Source organism: Leopardus geoffroyi, chromosome E2 (genome assembly GCF_018350155.1).
Source record: "Leopardus geoffroyi isolate Oge1 chromosome E2, O.geoffroyi_Oge1_pat1.0, whole genome shotgun sequence".
Classification (NCBI taxonomy): Eukaryota; Metazoa; Chordata; class Mammalia; order Carnivora; family Felidae; genus Leopardus; species Leopardus geoffroyi.
Window position 1 is genome coordinate 44,658,780 of NC_059335.1, and position 13,589 is coordinate 44,672,368.

General features: G+C 41.2%; 1 protein-coding gene across 1 annotated transcript in view; it reads left to right on the forward strand.

Annotated features, from left to right (window-relative positions):
• The window catches only part of SNTB2 (syntrophin beta 2), a 103,355-nt gene extending 94,192 nt beyond the window's left edge, over positions 1–9,163 (forward strand). The window contains exon 7 of the mRNA XM_045443312.1: positions 1,765–9,163. Coding sequence (XP_045299268.1) covers positions 1,765–1,857 — 93 coding nt within the window. The 3' untranslated portion in view covers positions 1,858–9,163. The remainder of the gene's footprint in view (positions 1–1,764) is intronic.
• Positions 9,164–13,589: the final 4,426 nt, after the last annotated feature.

Consider the following 13,589-nt stretch of genomic DNA (forward strand, 5'->3'; position numbering starts at 1 on the left):
TGCTATTATTAGCAGTTGGTTGAGATAGGAGTTAAAAGTAACAGAGTGACTTGGTCGCTACAGAAATTGTGATGATCAGAAAAAAAGATACATGGGTATCTCCATACAGTTATGCTCTTTTTTTGATATCCTTGTCTTTAAAAAAAAAAAAATGTCAACAGAATTCATGATTTCCCTTAGTGAACTACAGAGTGTGTTGAGTATACTTCAGAAATCATAAGTTAAGATAAAGGAGTAAAATAATGCCTTGTCTCTCTTATCAGTTTTCAGCCAGTAGTTCAAATCTTACACATGAACTATGATGTCTCTTGACACAATCACCATAGGTGGAAATTTGCAAAACAAAATCTTGAAATTTTATAACTGAAAGAGATCTTAGAGACAATGCAGTTCAACCTCCAAATAAGAAATTATGTCTAAAAATCTTATTTTCAAAGATAAACCTTTAGGAGACTATGATTGGGGCGTGGACCAGGGCTTTTCAAAAGCCTGAAGCATTAGAGAGAGTTAAATGCTTCTATTAAATTAACCTATTAAATTATTATTAGCAGTTGTCATTTAGCAAGCCCGGTGTTAGAGCAATCCTGGCTATATAGTTTGAATTTTTTTTTTAATGTTTTATTTATTTTTGAGACAGAGAGGGACAGAGCATGAGCAGGGAAGGGGCAGAGAGAGAGGGAGACAGAATGTGAAGCAGGGTCCAGGCTCCGAGCTGTCAGCACAGAGCCCGACGCGGGGCTCGAACTCATGAACTGTGAGATCATGACCCGAGCCGAAGTCAGACGCTCAACCGACTGAGCCACCCAGGCGCCCCTGGCTATATAGTTTTAATTCCTGCTTTATACTTAATATATACAAAGTTTAATGATGAAATTAGTGCTCTGTAATTTATATTTTGAATCAGGTTTTACTTTTCTTTAAAAGGCATAGTTAACAAGGTCCAATTCCTAGTCTATGTATCAGCGCCAATGATTGACGAATCACTCATTTCACTCAGCCTGACGCCAGGTCTCCTTGTTCATCTGATGTCAGCCATCCAGATTAGACACTTGTGCTTAGGAGGGTATAGCTAGCCCTTCTAACGAGCCTTGGGAGCTCTCATTCCCATTACAAACCTATGAGGGATGTCAAAAGTCATACCCATCCATAGTCACATTTCTGTTGAGTTCACCGTGATTTCCTCCTGGGAATATAACCATAATGAATGGTTTCCATATAGGATATTCCTCTTTCTTTTACATCTTCTACTTTTTAGTTCTCTCTACCAGGCATAGTGGGATCTGGTACACCACCAGTTGTATTCTAATTGTGATGTGGGAGCTCACACCAGTATTTAATTCCTCCACTGAATGATCTTACTTCAGAGTATACTTTCATTTGTGGCTTTAAGAAACTCCCAAGAATTTCTATAAATCTGGGACATTCTTAATCCAAATTCTTTTTAAAAAGTAGAACATCACGTCCAAATTCGCTTATTTTGTGTCTGTTTATTAAAGCTTTTGGGTAGGAGCGGCTAGGTGGCTCGGTCAGTTAAACATCCAACTCTTGGTTTCTGCTTGGGTTATGATCTCACAGTTTGTGGGATCGAGCCCTGTGTCAGGCTCTGTGTTGACAGTGCAGAGCCTGCTTGGGATTCTGTCTTTCCCTCTCTCTGCCCCTCCCCCAGCACACACTCTCTCTGAAAATAAACCTTAATTTTTTTTTTTTTTTTTGCAAATAAAGCTTCTGTGTATGGTAGTGCTAACTGATGCGCTTTCTCCACAGACCATGGACCTGCACTCTTGTCCGAAGCCGATCGTATTTGTGTTGCACACGTTCTTGTCAGCCAAAGTCACTCGTATGGGACTGCTTGTATGAGCAGCAAAAAATCAGAAAAGAGTCTTGAATGTCACAAGAAGTATTTCCACCTCAAAAAAAAAAAAAAAAAAAAAAAAGCACAAAAAGAAAGCTCTCTCTCCTCCAGCACAGTGCCTTGACAAGGAGCTGCAAATCACTGCTGAACAGTAACCATGTTTAAAGAAGAGCCTGCCTTTCACAAGCTACCTTGGCCAGAAATTCTAGTACTCTAATAAGCTCCAACATGAAGCTGTTGATTGACTGTATAGTTTCCTAATGTGGTTTCTATGTAACTAGGTTTATTTCCCCTGTTAAGAAGGATGGCTTATTGTGGGGTTTTTTTGGGATGTAATCAAATATCGAAGAGTTGTTTTCGTTTTCTTCTTCCTACAGGATTTGTTTCAAGCTTAGCCTTGGTCTCTTGCTTCTTCTGACCATCTCTTCCCAGGTGCTAGTTGGCAGCAGCCTGTGCTTCTTGGCCATTCCAGATAGGTCGTACATTCTGTTGGAGCTGGCTGTCATTTATTCCTTCCACCCTAGGAAGTCCTGGAATTGCACACCCAAGTGTTCTTCCATGTGTCCTGGCTCTCCTGCATCCCACCCTGGCCATCACTTCCCATCACATCACAAGCTTTGCCACTCATAAGTGCTAACTTTAGGACTTAGAACTTGGAAATTTTATTTGCCTTGCCTTCCACTTCCTTTCTAGTGGTAACCAAGTTGGAAGCCACTGATTTGAAAGAAGAGTTTTGCTTGTTTTAGAGTTTTCTGATTTATCTTTGGTAGGAGCCAGGGGATAAGATTTATTTTAAAAGAAAGTCCTCATTTTAGCCTAAGCCATTTTTTATTGCTTACCAAATGTGCCTTTGGTTAGGGTTAGTGGAGCTTTATTAGTCACTATATGAATAACTGGATATCACTGCCATTCCAGGGAGATAATCCATCCTAGTTTTGAGGAATAGTCTTTAAGATGGATTTCCTGAGTAGTATCTTTTCTAGTGGGCAGACCTCATTGGGGAAGATAAATTCTGGAGAGCCTGCTTGTTTAAAGAGTAGACTATAAAGGCAGCTCTTCACAAACATCATGTTGAGTTGCTTTGGGTTTTGTGAGCCCATGCAGGGCCCTGGCCCTGGCCCTTTGTGGAAGCAGATTGGTACAGACAGGCAGCTGCTAATTCAAGACTCACTGTTGGTGTAGTAATGCGTTCGACAGCGGGCAGGGTGACGAGACCATGGAATAGCTACCTGGGTTTTGCTAAGCATTGCCGGACATCATCTTTAAGACATAGTAGCAGTAAGATTGCTGATTTTGTAGTATTAGAGAAACACATTCAGCTTGTTTTTCCTAATTATGAAGGAGGTATATATCTGAAAACATTCAAAATAATATAAGAGCTGTCTAAAATGTCAAGATTACCACAGTCCCCAGATCTGAAAGAGAAGGTAATATTGACTTGGATGTTCTCTGTGTTCTCGGAAGAAAAGTCTATGCCGAGCTCTCACTTACTAGATTTATGAGGTATGCCGTAAGAGGGTGTGAGCTCTTTGGAGAGTGGAGGAAGGTAGCACTCCAAATAGGAAGGAAAAAAACCCCACAATCATATGGAAAACACGAGCTATTTGGTGTGGGTGCCGACTGACCTAGGTAGGACATTTGAAAGAGCAGACTCATGAACAGAGTTTGAGTTAGACATTGTAACCCCACTGTTTTCCCTGTGCCCATAAGTCGGTCCTCCTTCCCCTTGTGTACGGTGAGAATAACCACATGCACAGGCTGGGGAGAGAGAACTGTTCTCCCCCCAGCTAGAGTTCCAACAATGAATGATGTGGTCCACTTAAAACTGGAAATTGACATCTACACTAGAATATGTGTTTCAAGGGCTTTTTTTTTTTTTTTTTACGTTTTAAAGGTTCATAAACCTGTATTTGGCTCCAGCTGAAGTAAATTTGCAAATAGGGAAGGAAAAAAAATATCTGGAAGGTCCAGCTATGATTTCTGGAAGCAGAATTTCAACACATAATACCCTGAGATAAGGGAGCTTAGACACTTTGCAGTGAGAGCATTATTAATCTGAAACATTGCACATGCAGTCACAGACTTTGCAGCGAAGCCATTTGGTGGAGGTTTTCTTTGTTAGTGTGAAAGGCTAAGCCACTGAGAATATTTTCAGGGGGAACTTCTGAGCCACGCTGCTCATCACTTACATGAAAAAGAACTCTAAAAAAGGTGTGATGAAAATGTGGGCAGGAGAAGGAAAAGCATGTGAGCCATTTTGGCTCATTTTGTTCCAGCTTAAATTGTCACCAAGGTCCATAAGGTTTTTAAATCTTTTGAGTCTTAATGTGAAATGAAAATGTGTGGGAGATTTCCTTTGACCACTAGCACCCCCGAGAGCAAGAGCCTTTAAGCTGCTTGTTTAACATCAGCAGCTTTCCACTCGTGGGTGACCAGATTGTTATTCAACTAAGTGTGTTTGTGGAACTTTCAAACCACAGATGAAGAGCTTTTTACGGATGGGACAGCCTTGATTAATATGTATTTTGTATTAAGATGCCAAAACATGGCAAATTATTTTCAAATGATAACTAAAAATGGGCATTTTTTGATATTTCACATCTTTTATAGAACAGCTTTTCATTTCTTTTTCATTTCGAATTAGGAAAATTGTTGAGAATGTTGTGGGCTTGCCTGTGTAGAATGGAAAGGAACCTGCAGAGTAGCGTGTGTGCCTCGTTCCAATGGATCGCTTCCTGTGCCCCTCGACCCCCCGCCCCGCCCCCAGACCTGGGGCTTAGACGTCTTCTCCATATTCCACACAGAAGCCTAGAAGTAGCCACCTGGTGTGTGAAAATTCTTCCTTCTCATTCCTTAAAATTTCTCCCTTTCCTCTCCAAAAAAAGAAAGAAAAGGAAAGAAAAAGAAAAGGCTCAGTCATTCTTATTCTGAAAAAGGTAAGTCCTTTCCTGAAGTTACCGAACAAACCTTACCTAGAAATTAGTATCTATTATTTTATATGAAGTAATACTTAAATGTATGTTTATACAGTATTTATTAGATAGTTCGAACTGCAAACTCACCTACCTAGTAGACAGGTTCAGATTACATATTGGGACCTGTACAGGCAATCAAAAATATTACCTTATTTGTCATTCACCTATTTTAAAGCCATGTTTGAGCACTTTTTAGGCTAGGTGAAGTCTGATAGTGCATGTTTTTATCAGCTATACCCTCACAAACTTTGTTATTGAACATTATTGGATGGCAGGAGAGATTAAATTATTTATTTCTTCTCTAATCTAACCTACCAATCTAATCTAACCAACAAATGATTAAAGTTGTCCCTGATTGTTTTCCTAATTTATCTTCCTAGGCAGGATGGTAACCAAGCTTTTTTCAGTTGATTAGATGCACTTAGCTAATAAACTAGAATTTATTCTTAAAAATAAAATTAAGCTGTGTGGAATCTGGACAAGATTATGTTTCTCCCAGAAGAAGTTTTCGCTGTAAATGGTTTTGATGGACAAAAGTGTGACCACTTTGAGAAAAGGTTATGATGAACTTTTTTTTTTAATTTTGTGAGAACCTCCAGGTCTTCTTGTTTATTAATTTATATGCATGTGGATATATTTGTATGTTTTCAGAAACATGGAAGAATCTCCATATTTTTTAATGCAAATTATATTGTACGCTGCTATGCAAATTCTATTAAAAGCCCTACCTACTTAAAAGTTAAACATTTTTGAAGCTTTCAGGGAAGACCTGTAGACTTAAGCACTTTCTCTGCTGTTTTGTATCTTGGACACTTACGCTGAACTGTTCTTATTTTCACTGGTTATAAGCTATTGATTGTACATAATATTTAAACTGTCCAAATATCCAGCATACATTTCTTTGTCGCTGCCATCCACCATTGATGGCATGAATGAATGGCTGGTTAGAAAGCCAAAGGTCATCTTTTTTCAGTTGATCATGAAGAAGTGAAATGTCAGATCTCTTTGGTCTCAAAGCAAATTGCTCTGGTCAGATCAAACATCTACCCAAGGAAAAAAGACTTCTTTAAATTGGGGATTCTGCTTAAACTTTAAGTTGAATTTGACCATAATCCAATTCATTCTTTTTGTATGTAGATCTCGATCAGGTCTATAATATGCCAGGTGGTATTATATTTTATCTCAAGTTTGGAAATCTCTTTCAGTTAAATTTAAGATGTTATTGCGGTTTCCCCCCAACCCCCCTCCTGAAGATGAAAGCAGAAGAATCTGCCATTTGCTGCTCTTCTCTCTCTCGAGATTGCTTGGTAATCTAGAATTAGTTTGACTTTCTACATACTGTCTTTTAATACTGACAGCAGCAGTCCCCCCCTCCCTCTTTTTAAAAGCTGTCTCCTTCCCTGTGCTGGGTGTATAGACAATAAATGTGTGATGGCAGACAGTTATAATTATGTTGTATTTCAGGATTATGTGGTTTTGAGCAATTTAGCTACTCCTGTGGTGTACTGATAACTGAAATTTACTTTATGCTGTTAATAGACTACTTAGTGGCAGATTTGAAACCATTTCTCTACAACACACACAACACATCTGGCAGATCAATGATACAAGTTCATTCTATCAAAGATAGAATTTCAAGTTAAAGTAAGGTAACCAAAACTAGGCTCATGGGGCACACCTGTACATCTGTTGTCTTTTTTTTTTTTTTTTTTTTTTTTACACTAGCTAAACCACCAACTAGAAGAATGGTTGTTATGTATTAACTCAACAAAATATTTTAACGAGATTTCTTCTTTTGTTTCAAACTGATAAACTTGAACATAAACTTCTTGCCACCTCTTATTCTTCCCACTTCAGGTGACTGAACCAAAGTATATTTAAGTTTTAAAAGTGAATCAAAATTTGATGTAATTCGTAAAGAAGGCCGTTTGCAAATGATTGCTTGCTCTCTAATGAATATTTGATTATATTCACAAAATCCACCATCTGAATTGTAATTCTTGAATTGCTCCAAAATAGATTGGTTGAAGCTAAAAAGCTATGCTAGAGAAGCGATACTTTATTATATTGTAAGATTAGCTACCCTGATAGATTTCTAACTTCTGAGTCCTCTAAGTACCTTACTCAGTTCTGTTGTAATCTTAGCTCCATGCGGTTGATGCAAATGCTTTTAGTTTTTGAGCCCCTCTTTATGCCAGTCACATATACACCTTTGGAACCTGAATGTTCTGTCACCTCTTCCAAAGTAATAGAAGTCTTTTATGCATAGACAAAAGGTTCTTTGGGGGCCTAGGGAAATTCTGACACTGCAAGGCTAATTAACGACGCATTAATTCACGTATTCCATGTACTAAGCAGTTATTAACACACAACTCTTCACAGGCGCTCTTCAGGGTCCAAAAGAAAGTTCCTGCCTGCAAGTAGCACATAATCCATTATTTCTCAATTACACCCTGCCATCTGTTTATCAATCAGTGGTTAAGTAATTAACCACTTCATACTTTTACCAAAGTACATCTGCAGTCCAGCTACTCTGGCTAACTGGAAAATGTTTAAAATGATGCTTGGTCTTTGGTCCATGCCAACATGAAAGAACTCCAAGCACACTTAAGTAGGTTAGTCTTTTCATTATGCTTAGTTTTTTAATGCAAAATTAGACTTTAGTGGGGCGCCTGGCTGGATCATTCAGTGGAACATGCTACTCTGAATCTCGGAGCTGTGAGTTTGAACCCCATGTTGGGTGTAGAGATTACTTAAAAATAAAAATCTTAAAAAAAATAGACTTTAGTTTGGGAAGAACAGTGTAGAACATCCTTAGGAAGATAAATCTCAACAACAACAATTAAGCTCTATTACCCAAAGTGGATCAACAGGAAAGCCTTTTTAAAGAAATGCTTCTTGGGGCACCAGCGTGACTTAGTTGGTTAAGCATCTGACTGTTGATCTGGGCTCAGGTCATAATAATCTCACGGTTCGTGAGTTCAAGCCCCATGTCACGCTCTGCACTGATAGTGTGGAGCCTGCTTGAGATTCTGTCTCTCCCCATATCTGCCCCCCGCTCTCAAAATAAACTTTAAAGAAATGTTTCTTTTAACTATAAATAGCAAAGCTGAATATTTATTTCATCTACCCCTATTTCTAAATTGTGCTGACCCATTCATTTCCACACTTACACCCTTTAAATGTCTCATTTGTTGGAAGTCCTTACACATGGTAGATGGTGTGTCCAATTGAAGATATTTTAAACCTGGCAAAATTCCACTTATTCTAAAACACTCTGGCATTCAAACTCAATAAAAAGGACACCTCAAGGAAACGAGAGGTTAATTGAATTTTTTCATAATTTTCATACAGTAACAGTCCCTTCCATCCAGCTTGCCTTCAGTGTGATGGCCTTTACTCTAAACCTACACTTCGACAATCAGGTGCTAACGATTATATGGAATTGGAACCAGCACATAAGTATTGTGGTGTAAGGGTCTATTCCTCCTAAGTTGGAAGAATTGCTTGCCTTCTATCTTAGTCCTGTTCTAATGGGTGTCGGTTATGTTTTTCACCTCTCTTTTGTGAATTACCTGAATTTGGGAGAGACGAAATGATTTCAACTAAGTTTTGGGTTTGGCACAATCATCATTCTCAGTGATATTCTTCACACCTATAGCAAATCTACCCTTATTACAAGAACCCATTTTAGTTTTGTACTTTTTTCTCCGGCATAAGACTCCAGTATTATGTTTACAATCTGTTGGATGTCTTCAGCCTGATAAGACCTTGGTCCCCAAAGAATATTTCCCTTTTGGTACCGGATCCAAGATCTTCTAGAAGATAATGTGGCAAACCACTACCTATGAAGGCCTATTATGGCTAATCTGTGCAAATTCTGATTATACTCCCTTGTGTGTATTTTGTTCCACACAACTTTAATTTTTGTTAAGTATTAAGACTTAGAAGGCTAGAGTAATGCTTCTACAAAAAATTAAAAGTATGTGATATTCTGTTTTTTTCTTCTTTTTAGAACACTGTATTTAAACAGGACTTCTTTTTAAGTGTTGTTTAAGATTTAGTTCTCAAATCATCTGGTATCACCAGGCTACCAAATCAAAACTTATGGCATAAAACAGGGCAGTATTTGTGTTCTTAATAATAATAAAAAAAGCTTTATGTGTACTCAATAAATATAAATGCATAGACAACACTTCCCCTTGAGTTGCACATCAACATATATAGCGTTGTACATTACAATGAAAATTTGTAACTTAAGGGTATTATATATATAAATACATATATACCTTTGTAACCTTTATACTGTAAATAAAAAAATGCTTTTAGACTTGTATTTTTTTTTTCTGTTTTATGTTAAAATGGTTTCAAACCTACAGGAACATTTCAAGAGCGGTACGAAACAAAGATCTACGTCCTCTTCACCCAAATTTCCCAATTGTTAACATTTTATATTTGTTCCATTATCATCTCTTGTCTTTTCTGACATGATGCTCTATCACCCTTAAATTCTCAGTGTGTACCTCCCAAACATAATGACACCGTCCTGTATTGCCACCGTCCAGCCCTCCCCACCAGGAAATCAACACTGGCACAACACTACCCCCCAATCCGCAGACCCCATTCACATTGTGCCCATCGTCCCAGCAACCTCTCCTTTTCCTTTCTGGCAAAGGATCCTATCCAGTATCACATGTGGCGTTTGATGGTCATGTCTCATCAGTCTCTTCTGGTGCCATTTTTAAGCAGATTTAGGGCAACTCCAAATTCCTAAAAACCTAGTTGTGGTTCTAGTTCCATCACTGACTTTCACTGACAGGAGCTTAATCATTGGATCAGTCTGAGCTTTATTATACTTTGAGTCACACAGAGGAGGGGAGATGGTTTCTCAGGAATCATATTAGGAATCATCAGTGCTCCATTTATTTGGGTGTCCATTACTCACTTTGAGATTTTGGCCTGGCCCTACCTTCCCAAACTGTTATTCACCTGAACTCAGTGTTTGTTCCTCTTCTTCCACACCACTCTCGGCCCCCATCCAAGGGCTCCTTAACCAAGTTAAGAATCTACTCCTTGGCATGAGCCCTAGAATGCTGACATTTGTATAGTCTGATCTTACTAGGCTGTATTAGCTAAGCAAAGTTGACTCACTGGTCCAAGCTCAGGTTTACCACAAGTGCCACATTGTCAGCATGAGTAGAATCCTATCTGGAAAAGTGCTGTGTATTTGCAAGTCAATGACTCTCTACCTGAAGTGTGGGAGCTCTAATGTGTGGGAGCTGAGAATCTGATTTCTGCTCTAGGGAGAAAGTTAGAATAGGAAGTTCTTGATCTGATTCAGATTTAGGAAGCCTCAACATCTTCCATGTGCCAGCCCACAAATAAATGTAATGCCTTTATTTCCCCTTTCCCTCTTCCACTGACTCCCCCAGCCCCAGCAATGGCTACACCACTGCAGCACTGAGGGGTTCTCAGAGTCTGTTTTCAAGGTATCCTTTAAGGAGAAATGAATGACCAAGCTGCCGTTGGAAGCAGCTTCCCTCCAGGATGGGGAGCTTCCCCTGAGAAACTCTGCTTTGTCGGCAGGGTCAGTCTGTGTACTTCAGGCTCTTGGAACACAGCAGCTAAGCAAGAGTCCCAAGAAAGCTGAGTAGGCAGAGCAAAGAAAACGTGAGCACAGAGCCAGTGGATCTCAAACCTAGCTCTTGCCATGGGCTGAATGTGTCCCACCAAATTCAAATGCTGAACCCAACCCCCCATGCCTCAGAATGTGACTGTAGTTGGAGATAGGGCCTTGAAAGAGGTGATTCGGTTAAAATTAGGCCGTTGGGGTGGGCCCTAGTCCAATCTGACTGGTGTCCTTATAAAAAAAGGGAAGCTTGGCCAAAGATAAGGGATGCCTGTGCATACAGTAAAGACCATGCAAGGACACAACAAAAGCATCGCCATCTATAAGCCAAGAAAAAAGACCTCAGAAGAAGCCAACCCTGCTAACACCTTGATCTTGGACTTCCAGCCTCCAGAACCATGGAGAAAATGAGTTTTTATTGTTTAAGCCACCCGACCTGTGGTATTTTGTTATGGCAGCCTTAGCAGACTAACACAGCCCTCCTTAATTGTAGGGACTTGTGTTTTGATTCTGTCTTCCAACTTGTGCAGCCCTGTCTAGTGTGGGAGGTTAGTATGTTCTCAACTCTGCCTCACTCTCATCTGTCAGTTAGGGTCCCTTATTTCTTCTTAATGAATTCATTATTAATACATCCAGCAAATATGAAGTGAGTCCCCTATCAAGCCCTGAAAAAGACCCAGCCCTGCCCTCTCAATGATTTAAAAAGTCTGGGCCTTGGGGCACCTGGATGGCTCAGTCGGTTAAGCCTCCAACTGCTGGTTTCGTCTCAGGTCACGATCTTACGGTTTGTGGGTTCGAGCCCAACATTGGGCTCCGTGCTGACAGCACGGTGCCTGCTTGGGATTCTCTCCCTCTCTGTCTACTTCCCAGCTCATGTGCGCATTCTCTCTAAATAAACAAACTTTTAAAAATTTAAATAAATAAAAGGGCAGTGCCTTTGTCAGGTGCATAACAGCAAATAAAAGCCTCCCCACTCAGCTCTGTTAGTGTCTGAAAGAGCAGTGTTCAGGGTAGAAGCTGAGGCTGAGGAGCCATGACTTGTACGTGTGTGTGTCTCCCTGTGTCACCCAGGCTCAGCAAACCCTGTCCTGCCACTCCTGCCATTATCCTGACTCCACCGTCCACAGACACGCTCAGCACCTTGCTTGGCCTTTTGGTTCCTCAACCTCCTCGTGTATGACGATGGCCCTTTCACCCCAGCTCACCCATCCTCCCACTCCCACCGCCGCCCCCTAGACTGTTATTGCTGGAACAGAGCATCTTCCGAAATCAATAACTGAAGCATCTCTCTCCAGTGCGTCCCCACTGTGACAACCCTTCAGTCTATTGGGTCCTTAACTAGTCTACCCACTTTCACCTTCTTGTCGGTCTCGCACCTTTCCCAGCTCTGATTCCACAGCCTACCATTGTGGCACCACCCTCACCAAAACCTGTGAATCCCTTGCTCCTCTGTCTTCATAGCAGCCACCCGGGGGAACCCAGCTCTCTTCTTCCTGCATCTGCCCGAGCAGCTGACTCCTGGGGAGAAAAATCCAAGGCAAATTGGTACCTCTATACATTTGTAGAGGTTGCCAGCCTTTACCAGGTATGCCCTTAACACCGCTCACTTTGGGTTCACTTGAAAGGGTTTCAAACCGTCTTCACTCTGCTCAAACCCCAGGCCTCCCACCTCTGTCTCTGTCCCTCTCGCAACAGATTCTCTTTCCTCCTAGCTCCCTGAGAAAACCGCAGCCACCCAGAAGTACCCTCCCAATTTGTTATCTTCTGGCTGACCTAGGTAGGCATCTGTTTGTCTTCTTCCCTGCACCTATCATGTCTAAAGCCACTCCTCTTACATCTGTTTTGATCCCATTCCCGTTCATTAGCCTCCTCAACTAGATTACTCCTATTGGATTTTTAAATATGCTGAACTCTTCTCCCATTACAAACCATCACAAATTCCTTCCTGGACCCCTCAGCTCCTGCAGCTAATGCTCTAGGGCTCCCTTCCTTTCTTCCAAACTTCTTGGAAGAGTTGTGCCCCCTGGTGACCCGCTCTCACCCGGCCCACTGTGGTATGGTTTCCGCCCCCATCACTTGACTGAAACATCTCTGGCTGAGGTGGTTGGTGTCTTCGTATTACCGTCTGTCTTCTCAGCTGCGTTAGACACTGTGCTCCCCGCTCCTCATCCAGCACTCCTTCCCTGGCTCTCAAGACACTCTTGTGGCTATCCTCTCTCTCCAGCTGTCTTTCTGAGCTGCTTTTGCAGGCTTATCCTCCTATCCTTAGTCGATAAACTTCCAAGCTCTGTCCTAGGCTCTCCCCTCACCTCCCCCTGCACTCTGCTCTTCTCTAGGAGATCTCATTCCCACCTATACCCGCACGTCTCGCAGATGTACATCTCCCACCTCTTTATTCTGACTTCCAGAGGCATATGCCTAACTGACCCTTGATGTTTCAAATGCACCTCAAATTTGTGATCTTCCTCACTCCTCCACCCCCCTGAGCCTGGTCTTTGTTCAATATAGTCTCTATTTCAGTGTTATCACTATCTACTCAGGCTCTGAGGCCAGCAACCCAGGTGTCATCTCCGTCCCTTCCTGCCCCTCACCATGCCCCAAATCTAACCCATTTGTGTGCTTATGATCTGCCTTCCAAAATCTCTCTATTCTGTGCATGTCTCTCCATGGCCCTGCCCCTAGTCTAGGCTTCCCTCATTCTTCTGGACTATAGCAATAGCTTCACATTCTATGGTCACTCCATCCTTGCAATCTCTTCTGCATACTAGAGCTAGAGTTACCTTTTCTTAAACGGAACCTTTCCTGACCACCTATCTTATGTAGGTTGCCTGTTAGACACTCAGGAGCTTTCACACGTGGGCCTTAACACACTTACTACATCATTTTTCCTGATGAACATCATCTTCTCAAACTGTAGGCTGCCCTCGACCTGTTTTGATCATTGCTGTATCCCCAGAAACTATACTGAAGTTTACCAGGCTAAAGCCCCCAGCTTTGGAGGTTTACGAAAGCCACGTCTCCAGGGCGCCTGATTGGCTCGGTTGGTAGAACATGTGACTCCTGATCTCGGGGTTTTAAGTTCAAGCCCCACATTGGGTGTCGAGATTACTTTAAAAAAATAAAAATCTGAAGA